Below are 15,410 nucleotides of genomic sequence, written 5' to 3' on the forward strand. Positions count from 1 at the left end.
TTATTACACAGAGAAAAAATATGGTTAATCACATAGATCCGGGAATAAATCGTTTACCCTTTGCCGATGATTTTATCTCATCAGTACTATTGTGACCGCGGTTGAAAAAGAATAACGCTTCACTGATATCTTACAAAGTGAACTTTGTATTGAAGTTGAAAGGGTTAAAATGTTTTCCAGACAACTTATTATACAAAAAATCAGTATTCCATTTGGAATTTTATTTTTAACATTTTGTGCAATTTATGTAACAGGGTTTGAGATAACGATTTTACACACGAACGATGTTCACGCGAGAGTTGAGCAGTTTAATAAATATGGATCAGCGTGTTCAGGATCTGATGCCAGTGATGGAAAATGTTTTGGGGGCGTGGCTAGAAGACTTTCAAAAGTTCAACAGATTCGTAATAGTCACGAAAACGTTGTTCTCTTGGACGCTGGCGACCAATTCATGGGAACCACGTGGTTTAATGTACATCGTGGACATGCCACGGCGTTCTTTATGAATCAGCTTGGGTACAATACCATGGTAAGAAGTTAATTAAAATGCTTACTATCAAATATGTTTTAGACTTAATTTAAATGGTTGCTAAATGTATTTATCTTCAGATATATGATTATTCACTCTTTTTTGTCAATTTTTTTATGTAGTAATGCTTAAAGAAGTTTACCCACAATTATATTTTTAAATTTTAGTTAATTGAGTTTCTGCACCTGCAGTTTGAAACGTTGCCTAACATCATCTGTAAACCATCAATGTTCACCCTTACATGTAAACATGTGTTCATGCAACTTTATAAGTTTCGGTAAAACAGAAAGAGCCACATAATTTATATAGTGTATTAGGTGCATAGACACCTTAGACAAAATTTGACCAAGTGATGGACAAAGATGAACTATTTTATTACATTAATTACATATGTACTGTAGCCTAGCGTTTTATTTGACTGCTGGTATCAAAACATTGCTCGTTCTAAATTCACCAGGGACGGTGTAACAATTAGTGAAGAAGCTTTTCAGTTAGCTTAGAAGAGATTGTTCATTGAAATTTTGCAAGGAGGTCACGTGCGGTCTTTAATGAACAATTAAAGACCCACAAATCCCTATAAATATTTTGTAAATATGGAATCATAAAAGCCCAAGAAAAGATGCACGCATAAACTTCGATGTTAATTAATATTTACACATTGCTACATGTGTCTCGGTACAATAAATGAGCCGCGTCACGACAAAACCAACATAATGGGTTTGCGACCAGCATGGATCCAGACCAGCCTTCGCATCCGCGCAGTCTGATCAGGATCCATACTGTTCGCTATCAGTTTCTCTTCTTGCTATAGGGTTTGTAAGCGAACAGCATGGATCCTGTCAAGACTGGGCGGATGCGCAGGCTGGTCTGGATCCATGCTGGTTGCAAACCCATAATGTTGGTTTTGTCGTGACGCGGCTCAAAAAAAGCTCAGATGTCAGTCTCCTATACCTCGTGTCATCTGTGCCAAACAACATCTTTTATGTCCTTTGAAATGAGCATTTTCTTATCACAACGTTTGTCAATTTCAGACATTACAATTACTCCAGCTCTAATATAAGCCGCAAACATATGTAATTTTGTTAAGGTAGAGCATTCCATTTTAGAAAACTATCACGAGGTTGTCTAGGTAATAAGATCTTTGCTTCCCAATCCAAGATATAAGCCTAACCGGGATCACGACCATGTTTACTTACATCACACCAGTTTTTGGTTTGGTCCTGGAAGAAAAGGACTAGAGAGTGATTAACATATGCTTCATTATTTTACTACAGATTTGATTGAATTAGCAAGAATAATCTTGAAAATAAAAACGAACTAAAATAATGGTTTGGCGTAGTTAATCAACATTGTGCATCCTCATGCAAAGTAGACCATATATACAATGTTTTATTCCTGACTTATGAACAATTGGAATAATCATTTAAATCTTATCTTATCTTGTCTTATCTTATAAAGAAATTAAGAAAATAAATAAATATGTTGCACATTGTTTTTAAATTATATTTCAGTGCCTTGGGAACCATGAGTTTGACCTCGGAGTTGAACCTCTATCAAACTTCCTTAAGAACGTTACATTTCCGGTTGTGAGCGCTAATACTGATATAACGAAAGAACCACGTTTAAACGGAAAGTTTTTAAAATCAATTGTAACAAATGTAGGTACAGAAACCATCGGAATCATTGGATACATCACACCGGAAACATCACAAATATCTAAATCAGGTAAACCTGACAAATTAGTTCTAATAAAACCGTACATATTACTTTGTAATACTTTTCAGCTCAGTTGTAATAAGTGTTTATGTATACATTAGCCTTATAAAATTATGATTAGAGTAGAAATTGAGAATGGGCGTTGGGAGCATTGACTTCGTAGTTTGGTGTCTGCCACTGAACCCAGATATCGTGGGTCCAAGTCTTACTGAGGAATCAGGACTGTGTGTCCTAATATGACACCGGCACTGATTGCTTTTAAGAAGCGCATTTGTCCTGAGCCTTCGCAGTTAGTCCATTGGTACAAAGTATATTTGAGCCGCGTCACGACAAAACCAACATAATGCGTTTGCGACCAGCATGGATCCAGACTAGCCTGCGCATTTACTTGCGCAGTCTGATCAGGATCCATGCTGTTCGCTTACAAACTCTTTTACAAAAAGAGAAACTGATAGCGAACAGCATGGATCCAGATCAGACTGCGCGGATGCGCAGGCTGGTCTGGATCCATGCTGGTTGCAAACGCATTATGTTGGTTTTGTCATGGCACGGCTCATATAAGGGGAGGTAATTTGGCATTTAAAGAAATAATGTATACAATTATCAAGGGGCAGGACGTGAAGTGGTTGCACACTTGGTTCAAGCGAGCGAATTGGTTGCAAACTTGACAAAATGGTGAACACGGCGTGATTTTTTGAAACGGGTGAACGAATTTTTGCCAGGCAAGTTGGTTTCTTTGTTATTTTGAAGTTCATTAGTATGTCTATTCCATAATGCAATATATATGCCACACTCGGTTAAAGGTTTCAGCATCCTAGATTTTGTTTTGACGAAGTTATTGAAGATATAAACTGATCATGTAGATATTTTTTAATTTGACATGTGACTGTTCTGGTCGGTTTTTCTCCTAATTTATTCGAATTTGTAAGTTTTGAACTGCATTTAACAATAACAAACTATGTTACTGTCAATGCTGTATAAATGGTTTAGTTCGCAAGTCCGAAGATAACGTTCAATACACAAAAATATCTTGTTCAAGCACATTTTGGTTGCAGACTTATACTTCAAGCATTTTTGGTTGCAAACTTATTCTTATTCTATTGAATTCCATGATAAATCTTTGCAAAAGGAGTGTAGAAGGTTATATTTATTAACCTATTTTCAATGGCAATTATTGACATTTATGTACTGTTACTTGTTTTTGTCATAAATGTTATTTATACTTTCTTCTTTTACAACAATTATGCAATTTATGTTTCAAATAACATGGTTCTCAGTTCAATACTATAATCATCAGTAAAAGAATAGCATATAGAAAAATATTTATTGATACTTCAATTCTAAAATATGTCATCATATGTAAAATGCAAATGAAAACTACATACAAAACAAACGTATGTGAGAGTACTGTTGTATGTAAGTGATTTATTTTCATCATAAACATATAAGGACATGTGCACACATACGATGTTACTCGGTAAAATTTCCAAAGTTTATCAAAACCACAAGAAATGTTCGTATGTAAAGATCAGCAGTTGCTTTAGACATAAAGTATATAAATGAACTTAAAATATTTTTACAAACCGAAAGTTAAAATGACATGCTTGTTTACAATATTTCGGATTTGATGTACATCATATGTCAATTGGTATTCTAAAGATGATTTTGATTATTAGATCATAATATAAATGATATACGATTGGTTATTTACATTGACTGATACGTGACAAAACTACTTGAAGTCATTGTTCGAGTTAGGGAATTTGGAAGATGTTTCGATTGGTCAATAATAAGGAACAATTTAAAGAAACATGTGAATAATGCCCTTGTGTCAATGTTAATATAGTTTTTATCTACTATACAATCAAATTTATTTCAAATCTCAAAAAAGAACAATAATGAAAGCTGTTTGTTGCTATTTTTTCTTCTTTTCCTTTACAGTAAGTCATGCCAAGATATAAAAAAGTCCTAAGACTTTGTAAAAAGAAAAGAAGTATATCGAGGAGAAAATATGATGAAGATAAACACAACTGAACTTCAGTTTAGCATATTGTGTTTTATATCTATTTGAAAGACCCTGTGTTAGGATATATCTGCACGCATGCACAATTTGTATATATATTTCTTATTAGATGAACGGGTATAATTGCCTTAATATTGCTAATTATTAAAAAAAAATGATAAGTTATTCCTCGCTAAAATATGCATGCCACATTATTGACACAAAAGTTTGCAACCCAAAAGGCTTGAAGTATAAGTCTGCAACCAAAATGTGCTTGAACAAGATATTTTTATGTATTGAACGTTATCTTCGGACTTGCAAACTAAACCATTTGTACAACATTGACAGAAACATATTTTGTTATCGTTAAATGCAGTTCAAAACTTACAAATTCGAATAAATTAGGAGAAAAACCGACCAGAACAGTCACATGTCAAATTAAAAAATATCTACATGATCAGTTTATATCTTCAATAACTTCGTCAAAACAAAATCTAGGATGCTGAAACCTTTAATCGAGTGTGGCATATATATTGCATTATGGAATAGACATACTAATGAACTTCAAAATAACAAAGAAACCCACTTGCCTGGCAAAAATTCGTTCACCCGTTTCAAAAAATCACGCCGTGTTCACCATTTTGTCAAGTTTGCAACCAATTCGCTCGCTTGAACCAAGTGTGCAACCACTTCACGTCCTGCCCCTTGATTATATATCTAGTGTATTACTTTCTGCAGATATGAAATTTGCATTTCATTTCTTTATGATTAATATCTGAGCAGACATCAATTTTATACCTTTGAATTAAAATGATTCATCACACTGTACATTATAATTATGAGTCTAATAAAGGAATACAAATCAGAAATTGTTATTTCTGGTTGAAATACACGAAGAATGCTGTTATAAGTTTATGATATTTTCACAGTTTTTAAAGTTATTTAAATTTCTTAACTAAGATAACGTTATATATTTGTTTATTTCTGGTACTCTATATCTTTTGTATTTTTGTTTTCATGGATCTTTTTTTAAAAAGTACCCATATACAACAATAAAACTTAAAATGGTTGTCAATGTGTCCAATATCATGCATGGTCGTCCAAATGATTTCATTAAAGATAAAAGCATGTATAAAATTATTATAAAATTGGTTGATTTTATCTTATTACTTGTGGGTTAAGGCAAATAACGGTAGACTGATAATGATGGTAAAAAGACTTCTGTACAACAAACACAGTCATTGACTTTTGTTGTATTTTAAGTGTATAGGGTATCCCTTACATTTGTATAATGATGTACGTATTTATTTGCTTCATTACATCATTTACGTCAACAAAATCGCAAATATTGGTGATGATACAAAACCCTTTTTTGAAAGCTAATATAGCCAGAATTTTAATGTGTTCTTTTTCATTTGGAATGGTTTACTGACAACACTATACGTAGCTATAGTTTTTGAAATAAAATTTCCGTTCAAAACTTATCACAACATTTTATCTTTTCCTTGCGATAATTAATATTTTGTGTTATAATTTTATAATTTTTCTGTTTGTGGCTGCGACCGAGTGGTTAAGCGCTAGTGATCTAAGGACTGCTGGCCGCGTGGGTTCGAACCCCGTCAGGGACAAACTTTTGTCTCCTTGAGCAAGAATTTTTACACTGATTGCTTAGTACTGGTTGGTCCCAGGAACGGATTCGAGAGTGTTTCAATAGTTTCTAACACTATCGAATGAAAATAGATTTGTATAAGCTTCTTGTTGCCTGTCTGTCTGTCTGTCTGTCTGTCTGCGTATATGTATATATTATTTCGTAAAAACATAAAGAAACATTCTCTATCTCTAATATGAATCAGTTAACACTATTGGCGCCGATATATTTCAAAGTGCCTGAGAGTGTAATTGTATGATCAAAAGATGTGATGAAAAATATGTATTTTCAGGTCCAACTGTCAGCTTTAAAGACATTCTTACAACAGTACGTGAAGAAGTCCTAGATCTTGAATCTAGAGGAATAAACAAGATGATTGCTCTAGGACATGCTGGTTTTGACATGGACAAACAAGTGGCGGGTATAGACGGAATTGACCTTGTAATTGGAGGTCATACCAATACATTTTTATATAATGGTAAGGACTTGTTTCATCGGTTCCCTTTAGCTGTATAAAACATGTTAATTTATCGATCCGGCATCTTGGATCTTAGTACATGAAAATAATAGCAAAAAGCTCGTTAATGATATAACTAGTCCTTTTCGTTAAATCTTCACTTCAACGTAAAAGGCATATATTCCCTCAGAAATACATACTTTTTTAGAATTGTTACAAAAAAATTAAACATAAAATAAAAATGGTAGCATTCCTAAAGAATAATGGGGCTTTAAATTTCATACGTTATGTAAGAAATATTTTTAATAACGTATGACTGATTTCCGCTGAATGATTCATCTTGAACTATGCTAATATATTTAACCTTTAAAGGTGCATTGACTGAAGTGATATTAACAGTTCTCAGGTAAATGCTCTTTAAAGATAATATGAGCTGTGTCATGACAAAACCAACATAGTGCATTTGCGACCAGCATGGATCCAGACTAGCCTGCGCATCCGCGCAGTCTGATCAGCTGCTCACTTACCAAGCCTATAACAAGAAGAGAAACTAATGGCGAACAGCATGGATCCTGGTCAGAGTGCACAGATGCGTAGGCTGGTCTGGATCCATGCTGGTCGCAAACAAACTATGTTGGTTTTGTCATGACGCGGCACAATTATGATTTTTTACGGTTGATGGCTACAAAACTTTATCCATGGCAATCTTTTATTCAGGTGACCAAATTAACCCGTTTATTTCCATTATGATTAGGCCGGTAAATAACATCATTTCTCAAAGATTTATGTAAACAAATGAATTATTATCATGATTAACTTAAGGAGTTCAAAATACATTATTATGTACATAGTTTAAGTTTTCATACCAAGATATGTAAATGTATGATATATTGTATATATAATATATGTAAATTAATCCGTGTAAGTATACATTACAATGTATCTTTAAAAAGTAGATCAAGATATATAAGTTAATGTTCAATTAAGTATTATTATTTTGATATGTATCATTAATACTTCTTCAGGCAAATATTTTATCTTTGTTTGTTTATCTTTCCGCTGATTTTTTTTTATATATGAGCCGTGTCACGACAAAGCCAACATAATGGGTTTGCGACCAGCATGGATCCAGACCAGCCTGCGCATCCGCGCAGTCTGATCATGAACCATGTTGTTCACTTACAGACCCTATAACAAGTATAAAAAGTGATAGCGAACAGCATGGATCCTGATCAGACTGCGCGGATGCTGGTCTGGATCCATGCTGGTTGCAAACCCACTATGTTGGTTTTGTCATGACACGGCTCAATTATTATATTTATATCTTACAAAAATGAGGATCTGAATTTGAGTAATAAATCTATTGTTGGAACTGTCTGGGGTTTAATTAAAAGGTTTATGTTTTCTTTCAGTTCCCTTTAACAAACATAAATTATCTATTGTGTAAACATTAATAACTTTAGGAATAAAGACAACAACGACTTAGTAGGAGTGACCTATACCGAACAAAGCGTTTATTAAACGTACATGAACTCAAACACACAATAGTTTGCATCCACGAATGAGTCCATGAACTTAAACCGATAGGAAAATAACGCAAGTATCGCTAAATGCGATAACTGTTCTGCACTCCTTCACACTTGAAACAACAGGGAATTGTTTATCTGAAACAGATGAAGATATTGTAATACATGTATACAATCAACAAATAACAATATATGATTTATTATCTATAGAAGCTTAAAAGAACATTGATAATGAACAAATATTTAAATGGGTTGGGTGGTTGGGACTTAATTGATGTTAACTATTGTCCAGTATTTCGTCGAATTACCAAGCCATAAACCAAAATGCAGACTTATACAGCCAGTGCTTAATTACTGCATGACTCACTCACTATAACCATATTAGGTAAAAATCGGAAAACGTACGAATATTAAAGTGACATTTTGCCAATCCAAGGGTACAAATGAGTGAACAGGTGAAGTAAAAAAAAAGTTTTCATTTTGCCATAGTTCCTTTTAATATATAAAATTATTTCACATTAAAAAATAAACAATGCATGGATCCAAAATGATTTTTTCGTAAATAATCATTAGAATTTATCTGTAACGTTCAGTACATAAAAAGAGTGGGGCTTTCTTTTTTATATTTTAGGCAGATTTAAATTTTATCCAAGCATTTTCCAATATGAACTGTTGGTCAATCACCATTTCAACAGTCAATATTTTGATATATATATGTATATATTCAGTTCAGCTCAACTAGACTATGAAAATATGAGCATAAAGTCACATAAACGAACAAAAATAATTATATTCATTACATAAAAATATATTATAAACATAATTTAGCCTAGTCAGACAGAACATTTAACAAGATTGTACAGATTGACCAGGATTTTTAATTGTTATGAGTAGTGGAGGACAGCACTGTCCTCCACTACTGTTATGAAGGCCAATCACTGTCTGTTCCTGCAGGGTAAGGGTCAATAAAAATATAAAAAAAATAAAATATCAAAATTAAAATTAAGTAGCCAGCGCCGATTGTTAAAGAGTCCAGTTAGACATCAGGTATGAGTATGTCGCCCTAGCACATAAACATTTTGTTTCCGCCACTAGCGTTCATAAAGTTAAAGGTTTCTAGCGTTCATAAAGCTAAAGGTTTGAGTAAACCTAATTATATATAAGCTACTATGTTATGTACTATATTTTACTGGTGCCATTTTTGAAGCACTTTCCAACAATTATTGTTATTATTTTATTTATATTATTAGAATGATGTCGCTATTTATCATTTAATTGCATACAACTGTCAAACGACTCCCATCTTTTTATATTTTGAAATCTATGTAAAAATATGAATTCAATACGCCGGTGTAAATGTTTTGCTAAAAATGATAACAAAAACTTTATAAAATAGTTCGTATATTTTTATTTTAAAAAAATGCCAATTCGTAAAAATTCTATTTAAGGTAACCCGCCTGCAGGTGAAGATATTGAGGGACCATATCCGGTTGTTGCCGACCAGCCAGGTGGTGGTAAAGGTCTCGTGGTTCAAGCCTATACCATGGGAAAATATCTTGGATATCTTAATCTTACATTTGATCAAAATGGAGTGGTGACAAAATATACAGGAAACCCTATTTTATTGGATTCAAGTGTTCAGGAAGGTCAGTAGAAAGCATGCTGAATAGGCCTTTAATCATTAAGATATTCCATCTCATCAAAATTAGAAGAAATTCGACGTGTTTAGTTTCTTTCCGCATAATAGTATTGACCAAGCGTTGTATAGAACTTTGTATATGTTTGAGTTGCATGCATGTCTATGCACATGCCTTTATATGTTAGTTTGTATATTATGTATATAGCAGCGAAATCATTACCATGTCATTGTATGATAGTGTTTGATTACAAGCATTTAAAAATGCTGTTCATCCGAGTATTCGAATATTTTTTTTCGTGAAATGGACTCTCCTGAAAAATCGATCTTTCTTCTTTTATGGGAAACATACCATAAATTGTTTACTGCGTAGGAGCCTATACCTACACACTGGTTTCAAGCTTCGAACATGAAGAAAGTATTTCAATTCTATATATAGTTAACCCGAAAAAACTTGGAGTGGCGTGCCCCGTATGCGCCCCTTTTTGAGGTAATTTGTCGTCCATTTTGTTGTCATGTGGTTTTAAATTTTCCATATTGATTGGCTAAGCGCAGGTGGTGTTCGGGCTAGTTGCATATGTCGCCGTCCAGAAACGGCAGAAGGCGACAATCAAAATGTACTCTAATTTCGCAGAAGAACGTTCGTGGAAGCAAAATCTGCCCGTTAGTCATTGTGATATTTGTCCAAAACTAACTACAGTATTTGAAAAAAAATGAATACAAGTTCATTTATTCACCGTCTGATTCTAAATAATGACTTCTATGCACATCGTTGAATGAAATGCACATTTAATGCGTATAAATGTCATCATATAACAGTATGGTACAATATACATGTATTCTGATTTTTCAGATACTATGCTCTTATCCTATGTAAAAGAATGGAAGAAACCAGTCGATGCCCTAAGTAAAGAAATTATCGGCTATTCAAAGGTTGTCTTAGACGGTGACAGAGTACATTGTCGGTCAAAGGAATGTAATTTGGGTATATCTTTTATTGTTCTTTTATTGAATTGTTGTTAGAAAAAAGGCAAAACTTGATCAATTTACCAAATAATAAAAAATCGGTATGTTGAGCGTATTCGAGCATATATCTTGTGGATTTAATGTCTTCATTACATTACTAAAAGTGTGTAAAGCTAAATAAAAAAACTCTTAAAATGGCAGTATAACACTGTGTTCTGTTTTATTCTATTTACGTACACTATTCATGTGTGTCTAATAATAGAGACGTTCTATGTTACAACTCTTTTGACAATCAACCATATTGCCATGGATACAGCATAATACCAGTTTGCAAATTTTATATAAAAAAAATACAAAAATAAAAAGCATTATAATATAGCTTTATACCCTTTTGAATATACTACTTGTTGAAGTTATATGCTGGTTTTTTATTCAGGAAGTATACTACTATTGGTGTTTGAATATTCTAGTATCAGCTGCAAGACTGCCTTTATAAAAGATATAATTATTACTAAACTTAAGATATATTTCGGTTATTGGACCTGGGAAAACGTTTTAGCGCTCAGATACTATACCCAAGTTAGTTATGGGTGGTTAAAAACATATATAAGATCATGCTCAAGCAGGGTTTGCTTTTTAACCTTTAAACAAGACTACCCTGATCGAGCTTCAGCTCCATATTATATTTAATTTTGATGGCATGGCCTTAGTTTTGTATACTTTACATTTACATATTTTGTTGTTCAATAAGTTTTGATATTCTTGCCACGTTTGTCTTATATTTAATATTGAAGTAAACATATCTTCAGGTATATATCTTCATGTATCTTCATATTAAAACCAAAGCGCTGTTGTCATAATTTCCAAGTATTTATATAATTTTCATCATTTTTGTTTAGGTAATTTAATAACTGACGCCATAGTGGCGTATCATGTCAACTTCTCGCACCCAGCCTCTAATTGGGCACCAGCAGCTATAGCTGTGTGGAATGGTGGGGGTGTAAGAGCCTCGATTGACAAAGGTAAGGAATGTCTAGAAAAAATTTCAACCAAGATTTATCATATGAGCCGCGTCACGACAAAACCAACGTAATGCGTTTGCGACCAGCATGGATCCAGACCAGCCTGCGCATCCGCGCAGTCTGATAGGATCCATGCTTTTCGCTTACAAACCCTATAACAAGTAGAGAAACTGATAGCGAACAGCATGGATCCTGATCAGACTGCGCGGATGCGCAGGCTGGTCTGGATCCATGCTGGTCGCAAACCCAGTATGTTGGTTTTGTCGTGACGCGACTCATATAAAAAATGAAACACTTCATGAAATAATTTGATGAAACTAGCCATTAACTGACATGAACACTACAGCTACATTGCGATTGATACCAAAATTCAATTATGCCTTACACATGCTATTTCTTAAAACCTTTTTTTTTATTTTTGTTGTCCTTTCTAGTTTCCCAAGTGACTCATTGGCTAATTACATGAACAATCTTTTGCTTCTGTTGCCTTTTGGCAATTATCACAGCTAAAGTGATTTAGTAGTTTGTATGAAAGTCAAAATGCTTCTTCGTTTACATTTTGTTACTATTAATACAAAAAATTTCACACTTCAGGGGATAAGTTATTAACATACTCAGAAACCATTATTTAAATGTTATTAAACTCATTATTTACCCTTTGCAAAGAAACCCAAATTTATTCGTTTCTGAGGCATTATGTGCCTTTAAACAATTTTATGAGGTGGATCGTTGTAAAATCCAAACCACATAGGCACATACACATTTACTAATGGCTATATTACTATATATTGATTCAAACTCATTTAACCACAAACTACACTTTTCAAAGTAAGGTTAAACGTTTGAAATATGAGCCGTGTCATGACAAAACCAACATAATGCGTTTGCGACCAGCATGGATCCAGACCAGCCTGCGCATCCGCGCAGTCTGATCAGGATCCATGCTGTTCGCTATCAGTTTCGGTACTTGTAATATGGTTTATAAGCGAACAGCATGGATCCTGATCAGACTGCGCGGATGCGCAGGCTGGTCTGGATCCATGCTGGTCGCAAACGCATTATGTTGGTTTTGTCGTGACACGGCTCATATATCGGTTCATTCACAACCTGAATTATGATTGAAGATAAAACATAATTGAGAAGCTGCAAAGCGATTAAAATCATTTAATATAGAAATATCATTTTATAAATTATATATTTATTTGATATGTCGGAAGAAATATTCAATAATTTACGGATTTTCAGATGACATTTTTCGAATTTTATTTCAACAGATAAAAATAAAAGCTTTTATAAATTGTTTTATCAGGTAATATCTCTAATATATTAAGCAGTTATATAGAGTGTTATTTTAGAAGAAAAGATCAAAACTCATTTAAACGTGCTTTTTAAATACGAATACACATAAATGTAGTTATATAAATCGTTTTTTTTTTTCAGGAGTTATTTTTAGTAGTTTATTTCAGGAGAAGTACTCCATACTTCATATAAAAAAAATTTCCCAGGGAATTTTCAGTAGTAAATTTGACATGGTATTTCAGGAGAGGTGTCCGCTGGGGAAGCGATGGCGGTGATGCCGTTTGGTAACGAGTTAGATGTTGTTACGGTAAAAGGCAAGAATATTCGTGACCAGCTTGAAATATCCGTGAAAGACTGGAGTGCAAAGGGTGAAAGTGGCCGTTTTCTTCAAATGGCTGGTTTGGATTTATTCAAATTTGATTCTTTTATATCTGACAGTATTTTCATTATGCAGAAGTATACATGTACATTCCACCATCTCTTTAATGAAGCATTCATTTTAACAGATTTATAGATTTCTCTGTGGTTGAGTAATTAAAGTTGTTTTTCCAATCACTTTTCCCCAATTCTTGTGGTTCGAATCCCATCATGCACTTTTTAATTATTTCATGTACAGAAGCCATTCAGCGTACTTACGAAATGTTGGCGCTTCTACTCTAGTGTTCGTTTTTTCTTGGAGAGAAAAATGCACGAAATGGCTCTGCATATGTCAGATCTTTATCAACTAGTAAACATTTGGAGTCGTCATATCACCTATACAGTGTCTGTGTTTCTTATAGTTCATAGAAAGCAACATATTTACTCATTTTGTGTTCATAATTCAGGTCTTAAGGTGGTCTACAATACACGAAATCCAGTTGGAAGACGTGTAATATCGGTAGAAGCAAGGTGTTTGGAGTGTGAAGTACCGAGTTACTCCCCCTTACAGGACAATGCTGACTACAGACTATTTTTGTCTACATTCTTAATTGGTGGTGGAGACGGATACAACTTTCAACCGTTACACAGGGAACGTTTCAGTAAGTCTCAAGATTAATCGACGTATTTTCTAATATATGTCCGTTGTTTTACATATAAAATTCAAAGTTTCAGTAATAACGTTCTTGTTTCTCACTTAAACAATATAAAATGTTTTACTGAATTGGTATAATACTAGTTATTTTAAAGCATGTTAAGTTTTGGTTTTGTTACGGTTCATTATTTAGTTATTTAGTTAAAAGGTTGCCGAACGGAATTCTAAAAATTGATAAGTCACCAATCTATATATAAAATACATTAGTGTGCAAGCTGGTGTCTGGCTCTATACTGGTGGAACATGTCTGATAATATTTTAGCGATCAAAAGTGTAAAGATACATTACATGAATATATTATATTCCACGGGGGATTATTCTGTAATATCAATAAATATAGAAATGTTAAAGCACAATATTACAGGCAATGTTAACCATGTACCTGCTAAATTTGTGTGGTGAGTTTGTCCTGCTTTTTAAAACTTTAAACAGTCTACGTATTCACATTATGCCTCAGAAGTCCATATTTATTATAAGTAAAGTCTTTAGAAATGTCAAACATGCGTTTAATAATGTTTTAATAATAGATGGAGAGTATGTTAAATATTCAACAGCTGAAGAAAGTAGAGCTGAATGCGCATTAATTTGTCGTCAAGGTATCACAATGCAAAAAGTAATATTTTGACTTACATACAAAATACTTATTCTCTATAATTATACCAATTGCCAACAAAGTAAAAAGAGCATAGATAGTTCATCTATATATAGCGGAGAGGGGGTTGGAAACTGTACCAATATACAAAAATTTAAAGTTTTTTTTTTTTAAATAAAAATGATGGCATTTCTGAGGCATATTGAGATTTTAAGGAATTTCAATATAGAAAAAAAATCACTTGAGTTTAAAAACAGTGTAGATCCTAGCCAGACTGAACGGATGCTAGGGCAGGTCTAGCTCTATGTCGGTGAAAAGCAGGTTAAATGTTAATCATTAATTAAAAGCGTTTTCCCCAATTTTCCCCAGATACGTTAGACCTGACGACAGTGATACAGTATTTCAAGCAGCACAGTCCTGTTTTCCCGTCAACAGAAGGAAGGATTAGGTTTATCACGTCATCAGCTACAAGATTGTCTGTTGCTGTCTCAATGATCATTGTAGAAATATTATTATATAATATTGTATAGTATTATTTTATCTCAATATTTGTGTGTATATTGTATAGCTTTATTAATGTTTACTGTTACCATAGCTATAATAATTTACGGGTTATGAATAATCATTACATTTTTTTATTTTTCTGCCATATTGTATAAATAACAAATAAAAATTTATACTTAAAACTACTATTATATACTTTTTTCTATCATGTTTTTATGACATTTTTTCATTTCTTGCTACTGTAAATTTTACATAGTTTTATATATGTGTAGCCACAAAGTTACGTAATAAATGTCAAACTTGTCAATAAAGAATATAATTCAATATTAAACATTTATAATTATGTTCAAAACATTATTCAATAAATATAACTGTATATAATGTTTACCTCTGGTGATTGTAATTACTTCATTGTATATCATTATCAAACCATAGGTATCC

The 15,410-nt window shown here is 33.1% G+C and overlaps 1 protein-coding gene across 1 annotated transcript; it reads left to right on the plus strand.

Moving 5' to 3' along the window:
• LOC132717970 (snake venom 5'-nucleotidase-like) lies at positions 1–15,410 on the plus strand. The gene is made up of 9 exons (XM_060701582.1): positions 1–529; positions 2,041–2,254; positions 6,188–6,373; positions 9,327–9,524; positions 10,368–10,499; positions 11,380–11,502; positions 13,044–13,199; positions 13,626–13,820; positions 14,835–15,410. Exons 1-9 carry the CDS (start codon positions 170–172, stop codon positions 14,993–14,995), a joined length of 1,725 nt encoding a protein of 574 aa, XP_060557565.1. The 5' UTR covers positions 1–169; the 3' UTR covers positions 14,996–15,410.

This window comes from Ruditapes philippinarum, unplaced genomic scaffold (assembly GCF_026571515.1).
Source record: "Ruditapes philippinarum isolate M1 unplaced genomic scaffold, ASM2657151v2 ctg1922_1_1_1_1, whole genome shotgun sequence".
In the NCBI taxonomy this organism is placed as follows: Eukaryota; Metazoa; Mollusca; class Bivalvia; order Venerida; family Veneridae; genus Ruditapes; species Ruditapes philippinarum.

Excerpts from the sequence above, each read along its gene's own strand:
- LOC132717970 (XM_060701582.1), top strand. The coding sequence starts at position 170 with ATGTTTTCCAGACAACTTATTATACAAAAAATCAGTATTCCATTTGGA. Across the intron at positions 530-2,040 it reads AGCTTGGGTACAATACCATG|TGCCTTGGGAACCATGAGTT; the intron begins GTAAGAAGTTAA and ends ATTATATTTCAG. Across the intron at positions 11,503-13,043 it reads AAGAGCCTCGATTGACAAAG|GAGAGGTGTCCGCTGGGGAA; the intron begins GTAAGGAATGTC and ends ATGGTATTTCAG.